This window comes from Rhinolophus sinicus, chromosome 2, assembly GCF_057876585.1.
Source record: "Rhinolophus sinicus isolate RSI-liver-muscle chromosome 2, RSI-T2T, whole genome shotgun sequence".
NCBI classification, from domain to species: Eukaryota; Metazoa; Chordata; class Mammalia; order Chiroptera; family Rhinolophidae; genus Rhinolophus; species Rhinolophus sinicus.
In genome coordinates, this window is record NC_142502.1 from 174098451 (window position 1) to 174121995 (window position 23545).

At 41.9% G+C, this 23545-nt stretch overlaps 2 protein-coding genes across 19 annotated transcripts in view; one reads left to right on the forward strand and one right to left on the reverse strand.

The window, feature by feature from the left end:
* Positions 1-12069: 12069 nt before the first annotated feature.
* DTNB (dystrobrevin beta) overlaps positions 12070-23545 on the forward strand; it is a 189154-nt gene continuing 177678 nt past the window's right edge. For all 18 annotated transcript variants that reach the window (XM_074331774.2, XM_074331777.2, XM_074331779.2 and 15 more), the window contains exon 1: positions 12070-12208. The gene's annotated coding sequence lies outside the window, so the exon portion shown is untranslated. The remainder of the gene's footprint in view (positions 12209-23545) is intronic.
* LOC148758958 (large ribosomal subunit protein uL22) lies at positions 15549-16169 on the reverse strand. Its single transcript, XM_088796254.1, has one exon. It carries the CDS (start codon positions 16118-16120, stop codon positions 15566-15568), a length of 555 nt encoding a protein of 184 aa, XP_088652380.1. The 5' UTR covers positions 16121-16169; the 3' UTR covers positions 15549-15565.

The following is a 23545-nucleotide window of genomic DNA, read 5'->3' on the forward strand; positions in this document are numbered from 1 at the left end:
CTCCTGTAAGGCCCAGGCGACTATCTTTGCAGCCTCCAGTGGTGTTTCCCGCTGGAACTCCCAGGCCGCACTCAGCGTCTCCTTTCACCCTCCAGCCACCATTTGCCACGGAATCCAAAGCCAACACTACGTGTCATGTATTTTCCTTATGGCCCTACTTCCTTCCAGGTGCCAGTTTCTTACTCTATCGATTGCTGCATAACAAATCACCCCGAAACTTTGAGTCTTAAAACAATATTATTATTTCTCTCAGTTTTGCAGGTCAGCTGGGAGGCTCCTCTGCTGATGTCACGAGGACCCACTCACGGGACTGCACTGAAACTCTAATTCCATTGGACTGGACTGTCCAAGATAGCTTCACTCAGAGCCGGGCAGGAGGTGATGACCAACAGCTAGGATGCCTCAGTTTTCTTCCTCACGGCCCCTCATTTTCCACTAGACTAGATTGGTGGCCTTACATGTGGTCACAGGGCAGATTGTGGAGACAGGACACAAAAATGGTGGAGGAAATAAAGGGAGGTGATAGATATGCGTTTAGAAGCCTCAGCAAATCAAATCATACTGTACCCAGTGGGTCATCTGGGTACTCGAGATTGCCTCTGTGGATGAGGTTTGTTTCTGGAGAGTTCCTTCCCCTACGGTGCTGTGGTTTTGCATTGGAAGCAATTGAAGAGCTAGTGTTACACATATAAGGGAGAAATAAAGGAGGTGGGATGGCTGCCCCCAGGGGGAGCCCAGAGCTCTGTGCAGCAGGACTGGGAAGTCGCCAGCAGGAAGTGTGGGGCTTGGGTTTCCCCGAGTCCCACATGGTTTGCGATAGCTGTTGTAGCCTCTCCAGTGCCAACGGGGTGACTTTTTTCCTTTTTGCAGTTTGGGCTCTTTGCTCCTTTGCACGAGATGGAAACATCTCAATATGAGGAAAAGGAGCAACTTTTCTAGACACACAGTGGTTGTAAGCCATATTGGAAGCACCTTTAATATAACATGAAATGAAGTCAGAGGCCCCTGAGTAGGCCCAGAGAGGTGCTTAACGGGTGGCCTGGGCCTTAGAAGAATTTGTGATGGGGACCAAGAAAAGGTGCCGGATGTTACAGTGTAAGCTCTGAAGTGCTGAGATAGGAGAACTCAGTGTGTTGAGACACTGAGCAAAAGGGGCTAACCCCAAGACAAGGAAATTAGCAAGTGTTGAGAAGCAAAAAAAAAAAAAAAGGAACAGCTCAGCATTGGTGACAAGAAAGCACTTTCCTGTTCCCGGGGCCTGCTGGCCTCGTGTGTCCTTCTCTCCATTTCTACAAGGAGCCCAGAAGAGGGAGGGTAACACATAACTCTTTTCTCTTGCCTTCCTCACACGGGTATGTGTGTGGGGGGACACCTGAGAGCCTTATATTTCCAATGTCCAAGGCTAGCTGGTAACATTCTGGAATGTATAGCAGCTCAGCCCCCTGCTTCCTCCCTCCACCCATCACCATGCAGGAACAGCCTGGACGGGGTTCAAGCACATGTGGGCACTAGTGAGCTGGCAGAACTGTTTTCTTTTTTCCACCCTAGCTTGTTTGCCAGTGCCCTTTGCACTACAACCAGAAGCTCTCTGAATAATTTAACAAATGGAGAAGCTCAGTGGTTCTCTACTTTGGCTACACGTTATATGTACACGTTATACACGTTATACACTTGGGGACACATTTAGAAATTTCAGTTCATTTAGGGTGGGCTCCAGAGGTAGCTATTAATATTTTTTCAAAAGTATACCAGGTGGTTGGTATGTAGTCAGATTGAGAACAGCTGGAATTACTAGTCTTGAGACAGTCGAGAAAGTTTAGTCAACACAGAATTTGTTAATTTTTTCAAGTGTCTGAAAATACCACATAAATGAGTATTAGCCTTTGGTAAGCTAGCGAAACCAAGGCAATGTCCTTCCGTGGACACTGTGGCCTCTGGGTTGCCTACGGGGGAGCCATTTAGCTTCTGGCCTCCTGACCTTTCCACAGTATGGGAATGTGGTAACGGGCCCTGTGATCACACAGAATCCACTGTAGTGGGTCAGTGTAGCTGTCGGTCCCACCCAGTCCAATCTCCACGACATCCAAGGACAGTTTTGTTGAAGAACACGACTGATGTCCACATGGTAAATCTTAGAAAGTTGCATTCATCAGGGTTTCCCCTGCACTTTGTCAAAGTCTCTAAGAATCCACAAGCTGTTACAGAGAGTAACAGCACCACCTGTCTTCCTGGCCATCTTGTCCCCATCCAGAGCCTCCTGGTTTCTTTCTGTGCCATCTTTATCCCATGTTTGGACAAGACTGAGAACCAATGATTCAGCCGCTGGGGGGAAAGGATTTCCACATTGCTACTCACCGTGCAAATGAGCAGTTCCTACTTATTTCTTCCAAATCTGCATCTTTCAACCACCAGCACTGCCCCTTACTGCTGGTATTATAAGATGGGGTGACTGTCCAGAATCGTGTTCCAATTGTGCACACCTTTGGCATATCACGTCTCAGCTCTCATCTTTCTCTGAAGACCAGAGTTTGGCTTTTGCTTGTCATCGGATAAAGAACACTCTTTCTGCTTGTCATTTTAATTACTCTCTATTGGATCCTTTCCAGGCCTGTTATGTCATCGTAAGTGCCAGAGAACAGAATGACACACATTATGGTGCCAATTTACCATAATTTGATACAAGGATGGGATTGTGACATTTTGTTTCCGGTATTCTCATCCGCATGTTATTAGAGTTTTGGGTGGGGGACCAGGACAGCGCAGTGGATTTATGATTTCAAGGAATGGTTTTCAGCTTCATTAAATTATTTTCCTTGAGCTGTCCTCACCTTCCTGTTGTTGCCCACGCTGACACTGACGCCAGCTGGCAGATGTCTGCCCTCCTCCGCGTTCTGCACAGCTTTCTGTGGCTTTATTCCCACCACTGTCAGCTCACTACCTGGCCAAACGTGGTGTCACAAATGACCTTGGAGATTCCACTGTGTCCCTCTTCCCTGGATCGTTTATAACCATGGAAAGTAAGACTTGGATATTCAGACTGCAGAACGAAAATGGGACAGGTTCTAGCACAGATTTTTTAAAATACTTTTTCCTGGTTTTAAAAAAGTACATGTTCATGTAAGACATTTTGAAAATATAAGCAGATACAAAGAATTAAAATCATTCCTAATCCTACCACCCAGAGATAATCTCTGTTAATATTTTTGTTTATATTCTCCCAGTCTTTTATTCAGGGAGCACAACACACACACACACACAAACTCCTTTTATCTTTTTAAAATATGATATTTGATGTTCAATGTGCCATACACTTGAAACTAATGTAATATCGAATGTCAAGTGTAGTTAAAAAAATTAAAAATAAATATGATATTTGATACAAAAGAATATATGTAACTGTCATGTGAGAGACACTGCTCGCTGCACCATTTGTCATGCGGGGTGGCCTGCAGGGTCTCTGCTCCCGCTCCCCACATAAGAACGCAGGACATGGTGAGGCCAAAAAGGAACACCCAAGGAGCCATAGGTAGGGGAGTCATACCACTCTAGTCTCACTGGAGGCTGGATTCACACAATGTGTGACCTGCTGTCCTCTTTTCTGCCAACCAACCAACCAACCAATCAACGCAGCCCCACAGTTACATCAGTAGCCAATTGGCTAACCAGTTACAGCTGATGGCCAACCAATCACAGTTGATGGTCATTCACCACCGGAGCCAGCACCTCCCACGAGGCTGAAAGCCTGGAAACTGCTCTCTGGGACTCTGTCCCCACAGTAACATTATACATTTACACACTAAGAAATAGAGCATTTAATAATTGGCGTTAATTGTTGTTTACCGAAGTGCTCTTCCAGCCTACTACTTCCTCCCAGGGGGTAACTATTTTCTTAAAATTTGGGTTTATTATCCCCTGGCTTTATAAAAGTCACTTTACAAATTGTTTGGGGCTGACTTGATTTTAAGCTTTATAAAAATAGTACCATTCTCTAATCATGTGTCTCTTGCTTTTTTCACTCAAAAAAATACATTGGTTCTCTTTATCCATGTTCTGTTATGTAGAGATAGTTCTTTCATTTCCGCTGCAGTTTAGTATGTCCATAGACACAACTTCTGTATTCCTTCTTCTGTCGCTGGACATTTGGTCTGTTCCTAGTACTTAACCATTATAAGCAGTGCTTCTCCATACCTCTTGGTGTACATGTCAAGAGTACGTTTGGGGTGAAATGGTTGGATATAAAATATGCACAATTTCAATTTTATGAGGCATTGCCAAAATGGCTGCCGCAATTTCCATTCCCAGCGTCAGTGCATGGAGAGTCCTGACTGATTGATGCCCTTTCCAACATTTGAAATTGTCAGACTTTAAAACTTTTGCCTTTCTAGCAGGTGTATAACATTGTGGTATTAATTTATATTTTCCTGAATACACACACTAATGAAATTGAGGATCTTTTCATGTGTTTACTTGCCATATGTGTTTGCTCTTCTATAAAATGTCTGTTTATACTTTTGCCCCCTTTTCTATTGGGTTGCTTGTCTCTCACACATGTTTTCAGCAAAATTTGAATCATACTACACACACTGTTTTACACTTTTCCATGACATAAAACATTCTTTTACACTGTGATTTTAATGCTTGTGGCATCTTCTCTCTCATGGATATCTTGTAATTTAATTAATCAAAGCCTGTAAATGTTTTCAATTCTAGTTTTGGAAGGAATTCTGGTAAGAAACCCTAATGCATAAATTTAATTACACATCACTGAAAGTTTTCATAAAATAAGTTGCAAGAATTTGGATTTCTGGGTCCCATGACAGCAACATTTTAAAAGATTTTGATATGTGTTTCCAAATTACTTTCCAGAAAAATTGTATAATTTACATTTCTTCAAAAAACCTCTTTAACACTGAATATTAAATTTCAAATATTTTGCTGATTTAATTTGTAAATGCTAGCAATGAAGATAATCAACATTTAGAAATATGTTTATTGGGCCTTGTGTTTCCTCTTTTCCTGGTATTGATTCTTCCCCTCACCTCCCCCACTTTAGTATTTGCATTAGACTGAAGGTATATCTAAGTACCATATTCAAAATTACTTGGTTTACTTCTTTCTTCTTCTCGTTGTGGTTGTGTCATTCATTTGACATATAATTGGGTTCACTTGTTTCTGTTTGCATTCAGTTACAGGTTTTAAATTTTTCCCTATGCTTGTGATTTAATTTTATTTTTTGACTGTGTGAAACATTAACATCTTCCAAAAGCCAAAACTATACCAAAATGTATATCAAAATTATCCCTCTCTCTCCTATGCTTTTCACCCTGTTCCCCTCACTCAGTCCCATATAGGCAACCAATTTTGTTGTTTTCTGGTTTATTGTTCTTGTGATTCTTTTTACTAAAATAAGCAAATCCATTATATTTTCTCGTTGCTTGTCTTTATTACACAAAAGGTAACATACTATATATTTGCTTTTGTACTTTGCTTTTATCACTTTTATAACCCTGGAAATTACTATATATCAGTTCAGAAAGATATTCTTCATTCTTTTTTATTGCTTCCTAGTAGTCGATTATGTGTAAGAACCAAAATTTATTCAACCAGTCTTCTATGTTTGGGTACTTAGGTAGTTTCCAATATTCTGTAAATACAACTACTGGTACAATGTAAAAGCTTAGATATGTAAGCGTACATATTATTTTTGGAGGTATCTTGAGGGTAAATTCCCATAGGTGGGACTGCTACGTCGAGAGGTAAATGTACAAATCATTTCATTAAGTATTTCCAAATGCCCCTCCATAGGGGTTGTACTATTTTTCATTCCCTCTAGTAATTTTTGTCTCCCCATATCCTCACCAACACCATGAGGCTGTGTATGGCTGTCCAGTTGCCCCCAACACCATTTATTAAAAAGTCTTTCTTTGCCTCATCCATTTGACTGCTTATCATATACTGGATTTTCATATGTAATTAGATTGACTTCTGTTGTTTCCATTTGGTTATGTTGGTCTGCCTATTCATGTGCCAGAACCACCTTGTTTTTATTCAAGAGCTCTGTGTAGTATGTTTTGACATTTGCTAGGGCTAGTCACTTCTCATACCTCTTCCTTTACAGCAGTTTACTTGCTATTCTTGAGTGTTTGTTTTTTCCATATGAACTTCGGTATCAATTTGTCTAGCTACAGGAAAAAAAACTTGTTTATATTTTTTTGGGGAATCATATTGAATTTATGAATTAAAGAGAACTGTCATCTTTACTTATTTATTTATTTTATTGGGGAAGGGGAACAGGACTTTATTATTGGGGAACAGTGTGTACTTCCAAGACTTTTTTCCAAGTCAAGTTGTTGTCCTGTCAATCTTAGTTGCAGGGGGCGCAGCCCACCATCTCTTGCAGGAGTCGAGGAATCGAACTGGCAGCCTTGTGGTTGAGAGCCCACTGGCCCATGTGGGAATCGAACCGGCAGCCTTCGGAGTTAGGAGCATGGAGCTCCAACCACCTGAGCCACCAGACTGACCACCGAGAACTGTCATTTTAACGATGTTGAGATATTTTAACCAAACCAAGGGACGTATTGTTTGATATACTTTTGTGTTTTTCAGGATTGTTTTATAGTTTTCTTTTTTCAAAGAACCAGATTTATTAAGATGCAATTTACATACCTTTTAATTGATCTATTTAAAGTGTACAATTCAGTGGTTTTTGGTATATTCATAGAGTTGTGTAACGATCACCACAATCAACTTTAGAACATTTTCATCAACTCAAAAAGTAACCTCATACTTATTAACAGTCCTTTCTCAATCCTTCCAATGCCCCCAGTCCCAGGCAACCACTAATCTACTTTCTGTCTCTTGCATATTCTGGACATTTCGTGTATTACATAGACTCATATAATATGTGGTCTTCTGTGACTGGCTTCTTTCACTTGGAATAAAGTTTTCAAGTTCATCAATGTTATAACATATACTCTATTCTTTTTTATTGCTGAATTATATTCCATTGTATGAATGGATTTACCACATTTTGTTTATCCATTCATCAGTTGGTAGAGTTTGGGTTGTTTACACTTTTTGGCTCTTATGAATAAGACTCTGAACATTTGTGCATAGGGTTTTGTATGGGCGTATATTTTCAAGTGTCTTGGGTATATATCTAGAAGTAGAATTGCTGGGTCATATGATAACTTCATTTTTAACATTTTGAGGAACTGCCACGCCATTTTCTGGAGCAGCTGCACAATTTTACATTTATACCAGCAAGGTATCAATGTTCTAATTTCTCCACATTCTCACCAAAACATTATTGTCTGTGATTTTGGTTATAGCCATCCCAAGTGTGGGTGAAGTGGTATCTCATTGTGTTTTTTTTGTTTTGTTTTGTTTTTTTTACATTCCACTAATAGCTGGTCATGTTGAGCATTTTTTCATGTGCTTATTGGCCATCTATAAGTCTTCTTTGAAGAACTGTCTGCTCACATCCTTTTCCCATTTTCAATCGAGCTATTTGTATTATAATTATAGTGTTGTTTATTTATAGTGGATAGAATTTTCATATCCGATATATTATTTGGAAATATTTACTCCCATTCTGTTGGCTGTCTTGCACCTTTTTTTATGGTGTCTTTTGATGCACAAAAATTTTAAATTTTGACAAAGTCCAATTTGTCTCTTTTTTCTTTTGTCATTTGTGCTTGTGGTGGTTATCTGAGAAGGCTTTGCTAAACCAAAGGTAATGAAGATTTACACCTATGTTTTCTTCTAAGAATTTTATAGTTTTAGCTTTTACATTTAGGTAGTTGAAGTCCTAACCAGTACCGAGAATGTGACTGTATGAAGATAGGGTGTTTAAAGAGATAATTAAGTTAAAATGAGGTCATTAGGGTGGGCCCTACTCCAATATAACTGGTGTCCTTATAAAAAGAGGAGATTAGGACACAGACCTTCATAGTACAAAGGGAAGACCATGTGAAGACGCAGGGAGGAGATGCCATCAACAAGCTAACAGTCCTCAGAAGAAACCAACCCTTCTGACACCTTGATCTTGGACTTCTAACCTCCAGAACTGTGAGGAAATAAATTTCTCTTCTTTAGGCCAGTCTGTGGTACTTTGCTATGGTATTTTTAGCAGATAATACATAAACCCCACTTGGTCACGGTATGCTATTTTCTTAAATCATACGGGCTTTGTGTTTTTTTTTGTTTTGTTTTTTTTTTGAGAGAAATAACTTTATTTCTTTGCTTCTAGTATAGGTATGCCAAACTGCAACTCATGTGACAAATCTAGCCTGCTGCCTATTTTTGTAAATCCAGACATAGCCACACGTATTTATTTGCATATCATCTATGACTGCTTTTGTGCAACAGTGGCAGAGTTGAATAGCTAGGCCTGCAAACCAAAAATGTGTACTATCTAGTGCATTAGAACAAATTTGAAGATTCCTCCTCTAGTAGATAGTTAGGATGGGCTCATAATCTTTGAGTTCTTGCATTTTAAAACAGGTTTTTTCCCGATAGCCTTTGCTGCTTGAAAAACAGCATGATGGATGGATATAAAATTCTTAGCTTGCATCTTCATGCCTTGAGTTTTTAGACAATGCTGAAAATGTTACATCACTATTGCCTTGCTTTGCTCTTGAGGAATTTGATGCCAAATGTTTTGGTTACCATAACAAACTAGCTACCCTGAAAAGTAATGGCTTAATGTTTTGATTATAATTTCATAATCTTTGGGGTCAGGAATTTGGGTAGGGGTTGGGCTGGATGATTCTTCTGCTCCACATGACTTCAACTGGGGCCACTAAGTGGTATTCAGCTGATGGTCAGACTGATAGAGGGGGTTCACGCCTATCAGCTGGGATCAGTTAGGCCCCTCTCTTCTGTGTAGGCTCAGAACCTCTTCGTGGAGTTAGATCTTTTACACAGTGGCTCAGGGCTTCAACAGCAAGTGTTCCTAAAGACCCAGCTGGACTCTTCAAGACTTCTTATGACAGGGTTTGGAAGTCCCACATTCTCTTGGTCAAGCAAAAATAACTTTCCACATTCTCTTGGTCAAGCAATTCACCTCAGGCCAGCCTGGATCAAAAGAAGAGATAAAGAATTTGCAGCCAATTTTAACATATTGCTGCCTAATTTTCTTACCCTTTTGAGCAATTGAGACTGTTTGCATGGAAGTTTTGAAGATTATTATTATTTTTGTCTAATAGTTTTAAGAGGCTAGCTGTCAGAATTGATCATACTGTGGTCATTTCCCCAAGTATGTGCAGGCCATTTCGTTATGTAGGTTTACATGTTCTTATTTCCAGAAAGTTTCCTGGGTTATAGATTCATTAGTAATGGAACTTATTTTGGACATTCTTTACTTGTGTTCAAATGACATCCGAGAGAGAGAAACAAGCACAAAGGTAGGGAGGGAAAGAAAAGGAGGAACATTCCAGGAGTTTGGAGGGAATGTGTGTAGGAAGCAACAAGAGATGAAGTAGAAAGATAGGCAAGGGCTAGATAAACGGAAGGTACTGTGTGCCATGCTGAGCAGTGACTCCACGGGCAGCAGATTTTTGAAACTTACTTCTGACACTTCTTAGTATGGAATGTGAATTGGAAGGAACAGGACTAAGAGGGAGACAAGATGAAAGGCTACTGTATTAGTCTAGGTGAGGGACTAAGACAGACAGATTCTCAAGTTGGTTATGAGGACGATCAACAGGATTGTTGAGTGTGGTGGGAAGGGGAGGAAGGAATTAAGGATGACCCCAGTTTCTGAACTGGGCATGTGAGTGGACAGTAATGCTAAGGAGTTTTAGACGCGTAGAGCCTGAGGTATCTCTAGGACACCCCAGTGGAGAAGTCTGGTAGGCTTTTGTGTATATGGAACTCAAGTGGGTGGTCTGAGCTCGATAATGCATTTGGGAGTTGTTGATACATGTGGCAGATGAAGACAGGGAGTGCATGAAATGGCTCTGGAGAACGTGTGGGGTGAGAGGAAAGCGGAGGACAGAATCCTGGAGACTAGTCCTGGTCAGAGGGGTTAGAGATGAGTTATGTTGTGAAGACGAAGTGGGTTTCAAAAAGAGTGGAGTACTCTGTGTTATCAAATCCCATGGGGAGTTCTAGTAATAGGAGGACTCAAAAATGGCCCATGGCATTTAGGATTAAACAACCCTCAGTGACTGAGAGAAGTGCAGTGTTGTAGTGGAGACAGAAGCGCCAGACCACGGGGTGAAGAATGCAAAGCTGCTGAGTTGGCAGAGATAAGCTACTTGGAAGATGTTTGTGAAGGAATTTACAGAGGGAGCAGTAACTAGAGCCCAATCTGGAATGACAGAGGGGTTTCTTTCTTTTTCTTTAGGACAGGAAAAGCTTGAACATGAGTAGATGGTGAAGGAAAAGGATAAGTAGGTAAAAGGAGTGATGATTTTGGGAGTGAGACGGGGGAAATGATTGAAAGAAGTTTACTGAGGACGTGGGAGGTGATGAAATACAGAACCGAGAAGGAGAGATGCTAATGTGAGTACTTCAAGTAGTTAGTTCCCAGAATGGCTTATAACAGTCTCGCCCACATGTTGAAATTAACTTGGTTTCAGTCAATAGGGCAAATAAGCAAGCAATATTTACATATTTATTTACATCATTTGCACATCCTGCCTCCAAAGGACAGGATCAATGTTTTACCCTTTCAATGCCTCCTCCATAGCTGGTGCTCAAAAAGTGGCAAATGAATAAACAAGGTGTCTCTTACCTATATTCTGAGTATCTTAACCTATTTAGAACATAGTCAAAACTCTGCCTACAAGTAAAAAAGTCTTCTAAGCATGCAAAATAGTCGTGAAGCTCACGTGTGAAAGGTGATGCCTTTTTCTGAGGACCCTGTCACTCTTACCTCACAAAGCTGTTACCAGCATTCCCTTCACCATCGGAGGTTAAAAATAGGAAGATGAGAGGAGGAGGAAGAGGATGTTCTAAAGGCAGGCAGACAGCAGCAGGAGGTGGCACGATCTGCCTCAGCATAAGGTGCCAAAAGGCAATGAAAAACCAGACTCAAAGCGTACTGCCTTTCCGGCTCTTCGCGTAGGGACTTAACATCCTTCACTCGTACCAACAGTCTTGCAAGGACACTGCTGTTTTGAGCCTTAAATAATGTTGAGAAAAATGATTCTTTGAGCCATTGGAAAAAAATGATTCTTTGATTCCTAATTTGGAATCATCTCCTCTGTTTCAACGGTTTGGAAATGATTCTATCAAATACGGATAATATTAAAACAAAAAAGCTCATGGTGAGATGGTAACCCTTGGTCTCCCTCTGTTTTCCTAGCCTTTGATGCGCTCCCCCTTTTCTCCTAAGACTTTTCTTTTCCTTCCTTCAAGGCTGAACACAAATGCCACCTCTTCCAGGAACCTTTCCACATGGTCCAAGCGGAAGTAATCTCTTCCTCCTCTGCGCTCCACAGCATCTCACTGTGGTTTGGCTTTGCACGGGTCAGCAGAAGGGGTTGTTTACACGGCTGCTTTTCCACTAAGTTATGCGCTCCTCGAAACCAGGGACCATGACCGTGACGGTGTACCTACGCAGCCTCTGGGGCAGCGCTAGGCACGAAGTCAGTGCTCAGTAAACGCTTGCTGCGTTGAATTAATTTGGAAAAATCACTCAGGGCAGGATTTCGCGGTGGAGGCGCGGATGAATGATTCATGGGGTGGTTCTTTGCATTCTTTACCTAGTAGTCACGTCGGGCGGAGCATCCAGCTGGCCTGGCAAATACCTGCGAACTTGAAACGCACCTCCGCCACCCGCGGTTGGCGTGCGGGATACCACCACAGGGTGCAAGTTTCCCCCGTCCTCCGGGAACACGGCCTGCGAGCTGGGGGGCGGGTCCCGCCCGGCCGCGGGGGGCGGGGCTCGAAGCGAACTCGGCCGGCTCGCCCGCCCCCTCCCCGGCGCGGCGGAACCCCGCCCCCAGCCGCGCGCTCACGCCGGTGGCGCGTGCCCGTCTCCAGCCCTGAGCCCTCGCGCCCTCGCTCCGGGGGCGGGCTCGCCGCGCGTGCCGGGCGGGGAAGCGGCGCAAGCCGGTCGCTGAGAACGTTCGCCCCGGGGGCGGCTCCAGGGCCTGAGCGTGCGCTGCTGCCGCCTCAGCCGCGAGTGCCTGGCCGGAGGAGGCGGAGGGCTGCGACCGCCGTAGACCTTCTCGACGCCCCCCGCTCCGGCCGGGAAGTGAGTAAGGTGGGGGTGTGCGGCGGCGGCCGCAGGCTGCGGGAGAGGTGCGCGGTGCTGGAGCCCCACGCCCGCGAGGAGCGGGAAGGAGACGGCGCAGCGCCCGGACCTCGGAGCTTGCAGGGGTGCAGGGCCGGGAGTGGCGGGGACGGCGCGCGGGGAGCCGGGGCCGCTGCACCGCGCGCGCTAAGAGGGGACGCCGCCGCGCGCCCGGCCCTGGAGGGGCGAGCGGAGGGGATGCAGCGGAGTCCAGGGCCAGCACCGCCGGGATCTGAGCCCCGGGCAGCGGAGGGGTCTCCGGGGTCCCGAGCGCGCTGTGGTCGCCGGGCGGGGAGCCGGGTTGCGGCCGCTGGGCTGATGCTGCTGGAGCCCCGCTCGCTGGGAGGAGGCTCTGCGTTAGGTGCTGAAGGGGGCAAAGGAGGCAGGTCCTGGCAGAGGGCAGGTGAAGCAGGCAGGCCCTGGCAGAGGGAAGGGAATATATTTCAGGTCACCCCAAAATACTGTTTCCCGAGATCCCTAACTGTGAACCTGTGCACTGGGTCACCCTTGAAAGGAAAGTGTACTAAGAGCAGGGAGGATGCAGCTAACGAATGCTTGTTCAATTCCTGTGCCAGGCCTGGGGATTAGGAAGCCCTTCCAGCATTCTTAGCAAACCTTTATTGATTAGCTACCTGGCTAGACAACCGTGGTCGGCACTGGGGCCACACAATAGTATAAAACACAGCCATAATTTGCTGTTTAGGTGCTGACGATTTGGTTGTGAGGCTACGCATATACAATACAGAGCAGCATTGAATTTTGTGTCATACCTTATTTACTTTATGTCTTTATGTCTCTTTCATCTCCCCCCCCCCCACCCGTATTGGGAATTGGTAGCCCTAAATGGCTTGGTTAGGGGATAAAGCAGGAAGGTCAAAGAAGCTTGTGGGAGAAACTTAGGAGAGTTTTGAAAGCTCTTCTGCGGAACATTTAAAGGGAGGGAGAGCAAGGGAAAAGAAATTTGAAAAGAGAAAATATGTTCCCTTCCTTCCCAATTAGAATTAGGCTCCATGAGTGTTCACTGCTAAATCCTCAGTGACAAGAACAGTGCCTGGCCCATAACAGTCATGCAGGAAATATTTATTGCATGAATGAATGAATGAACCAAGCAAGGTTTTGCCTTATTTTACATTGGAGCAGTATTAATTACTCTGGTGTTAGGGGTGGCTGATGGACTTCCTTTGTTCCTAAAGTTTGTTTGTTCTCTCTCTCTGTCTCTCTGTCTTTCTCTCTGTCTCTGTCTCTGTCTCTGTCTCTGTCTCTGTCTCTCTCTCTCTCTCTCTCTCTCTCTCTCTCTCTCTCTCTCTCTCTCTGTCTCTCTCTCTCTGCCATGTAAGGTAAACCAGGTTCTTTGGTCTGGGCATTTAAGACAATGGCTAAGGTGATGGAGTCACGGTTTCTTGTGATCATGCTGCCACTTTCATGTCTTTATTTCATGTTGTGACATTGTTTCAAATCATCCCATTTGGTCCTTCTATTTTCTATCACTTGAGAACGGAGTACTGTTGCCCAGAGAACATTTTTTTTATTTTCCACTTTTATCCTTTTCCTTGGATATTAGGTTTGTAGTAAGAATCTATCGCTGCTCTTTTGTAAAGGCTGGAATTCTGCCTGTTCTCTGTCTTGGTTGGATTTCTGGACTCTAGCTCCAGGCTGCTGTTTCAGTTCCCTGGGTTGCAGTGCCTGTTAGGTTACTTTGTCTGCCAAATTAAAACTTGACCTTTTATGAGTTCTATGAGAATTTTTATCATACGTAAGTGGAATTACTTTTGAAGGAGGTTATGTAGTCAAAGTAGTGCTGGCAAGGTTTTGCGTGTCCACTGTGGGTGAGAGACAAAATTTCTACTTAGTTAGAAAATTAGACTTAGAGCCAATAGAATGCCAAGTTACCCTTTATTTTATGTCTGTACTAGAAATGTCTCAGAGCCTTTCTTCCTCATATAGAAAATAAGAGTAATATTAATCCAATTTGGTAAGCCTTGAAGAATGAAGTTAATTTCTCTTTAGTTTACAACTGTACTTCAGAGTGCAACCAGTAGGCGTCTACCAGTGCTTGTTTTGGTCCTGTAATTTTGGGAGCCTTGTTCCAAGTTCTCCCAATGATATTGTATTTTACTTATATATTTTATTTATTTTAAAATCAACTTTATTAATGGATAGTTTACATATGATAAAATGCGTAGATATCCGTGTACATTCCCATGAGTTTTGAAAATGTGTATGTTTTGTAACCACTATCCCGATCGGGATGTAGTAACTTACTACGTCACCTCAGAAAGTTCCCCAGTGCTGATTTTGTTTCTAATTTACACAAGCATCAGGGCTGTGTTGTCTCGTGTACCGCCCAGCCTTCGGGGGTCCCTGTGAATGGCAGCTTCTGGAGTTGTGTTGTGCAGTCAGTGTGGCTGGGCAGTGCAGCTCTGCAAATGGCTCATGAGGGCACACTCTTCTGCAACACTCAGGCAGTACAGACAGAATAAAAGCACCTTGGCCCGCTCCCTTCTCCACCAAAACTGCACTTGTCAGTTTGTTGTGAGCCTTCCTGACCCATCTCGCTGCAGTTTCATCTATATATAGGTAATAAAGAATTTCCCCCACCCCCCCATGCTGATGACATGACACTATACATATTGTTCTGCAACTTGTTTTCTAACAGAATGTCTGAGGTCTTTCCATGTGACAGCATAGGGGTCTACCAGATTCTGCTTGACGCCTACGCAGTCTCAGATGTAGTATTATTGTACTGTAATTGCAGACATTGCTGCAGTGAATGAAAAGTAGACTTGCTGGGTCACGGGGGTGTACATTTAAAATTTTAATTGACGGAGATTTAACCATGTTGCTACTTGTGGATCTGGTTCATTTATTGTTAACTGCTGAGTAGTGTTCAGCTGTAGCCTGAAATGACTGTGTATCCTTCACTCACCGAGGGACAGTCAGGTTACTCTGGATGCTAATTGTTTGATGGACATGTGTTATAAATGCATCCTGCCAGCGTGACACTTGCCTTTTCCCTTTGTTAACAGTGTCTTTGGTTGTTTACAAGTTATAAACTTTAATGTTGTAGTTACGAAAAAAAATTCCCTTAAATTAAAAAAGATGTGTGTGTGTGTGTCTGGTTAGGTAATTTTCTCTGTCTCAGGGTATGAATTATATATTTCTGTATTTTCTTCTAAAATTAAAACAAAATTTTGCTTTTTGTGTGGAATTTCTTTTTCTTTTCTTTCTTTTTTTTTTTTTAAAGACTTTATTGGGGAAGGGGAACAGGACTTTTTTTTTTTTTTTTTTCCTTTTGTTAGCATTTATTTGATGTTGAATTTACTCCCGGGCCATAAGTTTTTGTTTCTTCAGTTTCTTCTGGGAGATCTTCTTCTTCTGAGCAACCTCCTCTTCTGGTTTCGGAACAATTTGTTCTTTTTCAGTGAGGATCATCTCAATGTGGCAGGGAGAGCTCATGTATGGATTAATCCGCCCGTGAGCTCTGTAAGTTCTGCGCCGCATCTTGGGAGCTTTGTTCACCTGGATGTGCTCAATGACCAGAGAGTCTACATCTAAGCCCTTAAGTTCAGCATTACTCTCTGCATTTTTAAGCATGTGCAGTAAAAATTCTGCACTCTTTTTGGGCCAACGACCCTGCGTCCAACCCCACTGTTTGGCCTGGGCACATCTCCCAACTCCACCATTGTAACGACGGAATGGCACACATTGCTTTTGTAACGTGACATCCTTTAAATACTTGGTGGCTTTTCGGATATGCATCCCTTTGATGGCCTGGGCAGTTTCACGAGTGTTCTTAAAATGAACCCGTAGATTTGAACCTCTCGATTTACATGATTTTGTGGGGTTCTCTGGGTCAAGCGAATAGCGAACCATTTTCAGAGGTCACCTCAGGCCGCTTTCGGGAAGAGCGGAACAGGACTTTATTGGGGAACAGTGTGTACTTCTAGGACTTTTTTCCAAGTTAAGTTGTTGTCCTTTCAATCTTAGTTGTGGAGGGGGCAGCTCAGCTCCAGGTCCAGTTGCTGTTGCTAGTTGCAGGGGGCGTAGCCCACCATCCCTTGTAGGACTCGAGGAATTGAACTGGCAACCTTGTGGTAGAGAGCCCACGCTCCAACCAACAACTGAGCCATCCGGAAGGCAGCTCAGCTCAAGGTGCCATGTTCAATCTTAGTTGCAGGGGGCAGAGCCCACCATCCCTTGCGGGACTTGAGGAATTGAACTGGCGGCCTTGTGGTTGAGAGCCCACTGGCCCATGTGAGAATCGAACCGGCAGCCTTTGGAGTTAGGAGCATGGAGCTCCAACCGCCTGAGCCAGCGGGCCGGCCCCATGTGGAATTTCTTTATGTTATAATTGAAGAGAATTACTTTTTAAAAAATATTTGGCTAACCAGTTTTTCAGCACTTTTTCCCATTATTTTTATTGTTGTAAAATATACATCACATAGATTTTACTATTTTAACCATTTTTAAGAGTAGAGTTTTGTGGCATGAAATACATTCACATTGTTGTGCAGCTATCACTACCGTCCATCTTCAGAAGTTTTTCATCTTCCCAAACCGAACCTCTGTATCCATTAAACACTAACTCCCAATCCTCTTTTCCCTCTAGCCCCTCCTCCTTTCTGTTTCTATGAATTTGACAACTGTGGTACCTCATGTAAGTGGAATCATACAATATTTATCCTTTTGTGTCAGGCTTATTTTACTTAGCATAATGTCTTCAGAGTTCATCTGCATTGTTGCATGCGTCAGGATTTTCTTCCTTTTTAAGGCTGAACACTGTTCCATTGTATGTATATGTCACATTTGTTTATCCATTCATCCATCAGTGGACACTTGGGTTGTTGTGAGTAATGTTGCTGTGAATATGGGCATGCAAATACCTGTTCAAGTCCCTGCTTTTGATTCTTTTGTATACATACCCAGAAGTGGAGCTGTGCATTATAATTTAAAAAATTCTATACATAACTGAACATGACCCAAATGGGTGGATAGTGTAAAAAGTTCCTATATGCCCCGTCTTCCTCATGTGCAGTTTCCCTTTATTAACATATTGCATCAGTGCGGTACATTTGTTAGAACTGATGAATCAATATTGATACATTATTATTAACTAAAGTTCATAGTTTTTTTCTTTTTTAAGATTTTTTTTTATTTTATTGGGGAAGGGGAATAGGACTTTTATTGGGGAACAGTGTGTACTTCCAGGACTTTTTCCAAGTCAGGTTGTTGTCTCAGCCCCGCTCCAGTTCCAGTCGCCATTGCTAGTTGCAGGGGGCGCAGCCCACCATCCCTTGCGGGATTCGAGGAATCGAACTGGCAACCTTGTGGTTGAGAGGATGCGCTCCAACCAACTGAGCCATCCGGGAGCTCAGCGGCAGCTCAGTTCAAGGTGCCGTGTTCAACCTTAGTTGCAGGGGGCAGAGCCCACCATCCCTTGCTGGACTTTGAGGATTTGAACCCGGCAACCTTGTGGTTGAGAGCCCACTGGCCCATGTGGGAATCGAACTGGCAGCCTTCGGAGTTAGGAGCATGGAGCTCTAACTGCCTGAGCCACCGGGCTGGCCCCATAGTTTATATTAGGTTTCACTCTTCATGTCACACAGTTCTGTGGGTTTTGACAAATGTATAATGTCGTGCATCGTTAATGTCATTACATGTAATGTCGTTGCAATATCACAGAATAATTTAATTGCTCTAAAAATCCTCCATATTTCATCTATTCATTCTTCCCTCCCTCCTCCTGAGCTCCTGGTAACCACTGATCATTTTACTGTGTCTATAGTTTTGCCTTTTCCAGAAGGTCATATAGCTGGGGTCAGACAATATTGTAGTCTTTCAGATTGGTCTTTTTCACTTAGGATTATGTACTAAGGTTCTTCTGTGTCTCACAGTTTGTTTATCCATTCATCTATTGAAGGATATCTTAGTTATTTCCAGTTTTTGGTAATTATGAATAAAGCTTCTTAAAATATTCACGTGCATGTTTTTGTGTGGGCATAAGTTTTCAGCTCCTTTGGGTAAATACCTAGGAGCATGATTGCTGGATCATATGGTTAGAGTATATTTAGCTTTGTAAGAAACTGCTGTCTTCCAAAGAGGCTGGCTGTACAATTTTGCATTCCCAATAATTAAAAAACTTTTCATCCTAGCACCCTAAATGTACTTAAAAAAATAAGTATTTGTCAAATTCTGTAAAATTAAACTTCATCGGAATAAATTCATATTCTAATTGTTGCTTTTGTTGGCTGTCTTTCTTAGCATTCTCTTTCCTTGTGTTTCGAGGTGTTGATTTACACTCTTCTGAGTGTGAGTGCTTTTGATTTTATTTTTCTTTGTGCTCATCCTTCTCTGTGTGGTGATATTTCAGCTGCTTTCATTGACCTACTGGACCCTAACCAAGAGTCAGATGTGATAATGGTGGGTCTGGGGTCCTGCTCCTTGAGGTAATTAGGGCTATTTTAGATCTGCTCACAGAAGTATGCGAATGTCTTGCTTCAGTTCCTGGTCATGAGTCTGCGTTTTTATCTTCCCACTTTTTAAAACCCAGAGCATTGTATAAACCTTAGTGCTAGGCAGAGACTGGCAATAGTATTTTTTCGCTTCCTTTCAGCTCCAGCCTCACCCTTGGCTTTAAGCAGTGACTCTGGCGCAGATGTGCCCTGTTTCTCCAGGTCCTTTGCTTTCTGTCACCACTGCCCTGCAGGAGGTATACACCTGCTCTGGACTCAGTGTCCAGTAAGCCTGTAGCCTCAGTCCTGCTCATAGTTTTGTGTAGCTCTACTGTTTCTGATCCAAATGGAGGTTCGTCTCGTTTTGAACATTCCTGAGTCATTTTTAAAATATATTTTTAAGATATTTTCTTATTACTTGAAGTGGAAGGGATGCATCAACGTGTCTACTTACTGAGCTGCTTTGACTAGAATACTTAACTGGCCAGGCTTCTTTCTAAACTTTATACCACTTACTTTGTTTTCTGTGTTACTGCAATGCCTAAACACTCCAGTACAAAAGTTGAATAGCAGTGATGATAATGGGTACTTTTATCTTTTTCCTGAATAGGAATGCTTCCAGTGTTTCACTGTTAGATACCGTACTCACTGAAGGTTTCTGGTAGATGTCTTTTGTCAACTTAAGGAAGTTTTCTTCCGTTCTTGGTTTGTATTTTTATTGGGTGTTGAATTTTATCAAGGGCTTTTTTTTTGGGGGGGGCATGTATTGAAATTATCATTTTCTCTTTAATATGTTAAGAGTAGGACACACCTTACTGAGTTGTAAATAACAGCGAAACATACATTATATAAGATTTACTTGCTAATACATTTTAAAAAATGAATCTTTAAAGAAAACACGTTTGATCTTGAATGTTTATATACCAACAACATTATATACAGAGGGTGCCAAAAAAAGTACACGCATTTTAAGAAAGGAAGACTGTATTAAAATTGTAATTCTCAACATATACCAATAACAAGAGATGAATACAAGTCACGTTTGCCTTCTGCAATTATAAGAGGTGCTCAAAGTGGTTTCCATCAGCGTCCAGATACTTCTGATTATGGCGAACTACTTACTGCTTGAGCAATGTTGACCAAAGTGTCCCCTTGTATACATATTTTTGGCACCCCCGGTATATACGAGTGTGTGTGTTTGTGTGTGTGTGTAAACAGGACTGAAATGCTGTAATAATTAGGTTTGGACTAAATATTCTTGTAACTAAGCTTCACTATCATGAAATAATACTTGGCAAAAAAAATTTTTTTGGTAACTTCAGGGATGCTACAAGGACTTTTTCAACCTCTAACCATTTCAGCTTTTCCCTGGCTTTTTTTTATAGACTCTTAATTCCCTCCTTTTAAACTTTATCTCTCCCTGCTCTGTCTCCTCTTGCCAGAGAGAGACTTTCTTGTGCAAGTGATAATGACTGTTATTTATTGTGATGCTACTGTGTGTCAGGGACTTTCACAGATAAATGCTACTCTTCAATCTTTACAACTCTGGAAGCCAGGTATGGTACCTCCAGTGAATGGGTGAGGAAATTGAGCTCAGAGAAGTTAAAACTTGTTTGGGGCCACACAGCTAATCGATGACAGCTTGGCTTTCAAAGCCCATGTTCTTTCTACATGCTGCCTCTAAACAAGACTATTTTATGGTCCAAGTTCCACTTGGGTTTGGCTTTTGGCTCACTCACATGATTGCTGAGCATGGTGATATGACCACTTTGTGCCCCCAATATGATTCCCTTGAGGGATTTTTTTTTTTCTTTAGACAAGTACTTCATTGATTTTTACCAATCTGATTTATTGTATCTTCTTGAGAGAGTTCTTACAATGACTAAACCTTTCTTAACTGCACAAACAAACATAGAATCAGTAGCATCATGGTGAAGCACGTGGGCTCTGTAGTAAACTATTTTGGTTGGACCTTGAGTTTATTTTCCTTTAACTCTCTAACGTTATGAAATATTGGCCCTCAAAGAGGTATAGAGAATATAAATAGTGAACACCTGTGTGCACACCAGTTACATTAAGAAACTAGGCTCCTTTTAAAGTTGAACCCCCATGTAACTCCTTCCCAATTGTAGTCTCCCGTCCGAGAGAACCACTATTCTGAATTTGATGCTTTTCATCCCTGTACGTATATATTTTCATACTGTTATAATGTATATAAATAGCCCTACAATGTAGAATATTGTTTTGCATTTAAAAGACTTTCTAATAACAGTATTAATATATCTTTTTGTAACTTTTTATCTCAATATTGTGAGACTCATTTATATGGACATGTGCAGCTCTCATGCATTGATTGTCTTGGCTGAATAGGAGTCTGTTGTGTGACTACATCACAGTTTGCTTTTATATTTTCCTGAGGATTGGCAATTAGTTTGTTCTGATTTTTTTTTTTTTTTTTTTTTTTTTTGCGATTACAAAGAATGCTGCTATGAATATTCTTGTTCACACATGCTTGTTTTTTAGAGTGGGTACCTAGGAGGAACCACATTGGCTTGTGTGCCATGCACATCTTCAGCGTCAGTGGAATTGCTAAATTCCTCTCTGAAGTGGTTTCACCAGTTACCATTCATGCCAGTGGCTTCTGTTGCTTCCCAGCCTTGTCAACCGTTGATGTTGTTAGGCTTTATCATTTTTGCAAATGTGCTTGATGTACAATGTAATCTTATTTTGGTTTTCAGTATATGTTTTTTTTTTCTTTAACTTTTATTGTAAGTGTGTTTTTCCAGGACCCATCAGCTCCAAGTCAAGTAGTTGTTTCAATCTAGTTGTGGAGGGCCCAGCTCACAATGGCCCATGTGAGGATTGAACCGGCAACCCTGGTGTTACGAGGATGGCACTCTAACCAACTGAGCTAACCAGCCGCCCCTCAGTATATGTTTTTTGATTATTAGTGAGTTTGAACATTGCTCCATGTTTTTATTGGCTCTTAAGGTTTCCTCTTCTGTGATTTGCTAGTTTTCATCGTTTACCTATTTTTTCTATTGTTGTTTGACTTTTTCATACTGTAATTCTTATCATATTTTGGATACTAATATTTCACTTAGATGACTTTAAATGTCTTCTTCAAAAGCGAACCTTTCACTTTTGTTAAAAATCTTTTCTCTATTCCAGATTTCCAATGTTGCAAATGATTGATAACAAAGTATTTACTCTTCTTTGAAGTCTATATTTTTATACTTTTAAAATTTTTTAAAAATAGAATCTTTTGATGCACCATAGTTTGAAATGTGTGGTTTTAATTTATTGTGTATGAAATCTTCCCTACAGATCACAGACAGAAATATTACCTTAATCTTCACATATAGAAAGGTGGTATTCTGCGTTTCTGTTTCCGTTTCTTTTTTGTGAAGTACAGCTACATGCTGGGACAAGATGTTTTATTTATTTGGATGTGCAAAATGTGGGGTCTGGGTTAGATTATTTCTAAGCCCTCACGTTCTGCTTCTCCTGCTTTGCTTGTGGTTTTTGTAGCTCATAATCCTCACTCTCAGTGTGTTAATTGAAATTAAAGATAATGAGAACTCAGAAAAGAAATTGTTTTTAACATCCAGGATGTAGATGTGAAGGCTGAGCACTGCTATTATGGTAAAAAAGAAATACAAATAATTTGATTTAGGTTGGAACATACTTAATTGGTCTTATTTTATTTTCATTAATTCCCAAATCATTCGAGGATGTAATTCTTATTTATCTTTCTAAAAAAATTCTCTCTACAGACAAACTTAACTATAGAAATAACTAACAAGGATACTTTTTCTAAGCTATGACTATGAAAACTAGAGCTTTATGGGTCATTTTAAGAGTGTACCTTTTTCTTTATTGTTCATATGCTTTTAATATTTCCTTTTTAGATACGTGGTTTAATATCTTTGCTTAGAACTGAGATTTCTTATGAACTAAGCCGTCCATGGCAGGTTTTAGGAGAAATGATGAGGTTTGTTTTTGGTATATTACAGGCACCCGTTTCCCCTTTTTGTGACCTACTGTCCCTTCTTTTCTTTTTCTTTTAATAATTTAGTTTTTCCAGTTACAATTGACATTCAATATTATTTCCCCTATTTTCTTATGTTCTATTCTGTGATTCCTTGGGCACATTGCATTTCCACCTCTTTTACCTCCTTTCACTTTTGTTAAAAACCTTTTCTCTATTCCAGATATCAAATGTTGCAAATGATTGATAACAAAGTATTTAGTCTTCTTCCAAGCTTATATTTTTTACTGTTTTTTTTTTTTTTTTTTTAAGATTTTATTGGGGAAAGGGAACAGGACTTTATTGGGGAACAGTGTGTACTTCCAGGACTTTTTCCAAGTCAAATTGTTGTCCTTTCAGTCTTAGTTGTGGAGGGCGCAGCTCAGCTCCATGTCCAGTTGCCATTGTTAGTTGCAGGGGTCGCAGCCCACCATCCCTTGCGGGACTCGAGGAATTGAGCTGGCAACCTTGTGGTTGAGATCTCGCTCGCGCTCCAACCAACTGAGCCATCTGGGAGGCAGCTCAGCTCAAGGTGCCGTGGTCAATCTTAGTTGCAGGAGGCACAGCCCACCATCCTTTGCGGGAGTCAAACCGGCAACCTTGTGGTTGAGAGGACACGCTCCAACCAACTGAGCCATCCGGGAGCTCAGCTGTAGCTCAGCTCAAGGTGTCATGTTCAATCTTAGTTGCAGGGGGTGGAGCCCACCATCCCTTGTGGGACTCGAGGAGTTGAACCTGCAACCTTGTGGTTGAGAGCCCACTGGCCCATGTGGGAATCGAACCGGCAGCCTTTGGAGTTAGGAGCATGGAGCTCCA

Excerpts from the sequence above, each read along its gene's own strand:
- LOC148758958 (XM_088796254.1), bottom strand. The coding sequence starts at position 16,120 with ATGGTTCGCTATTCGCTTGACCCAGAGAACCCCACAAAATCATGTAAA.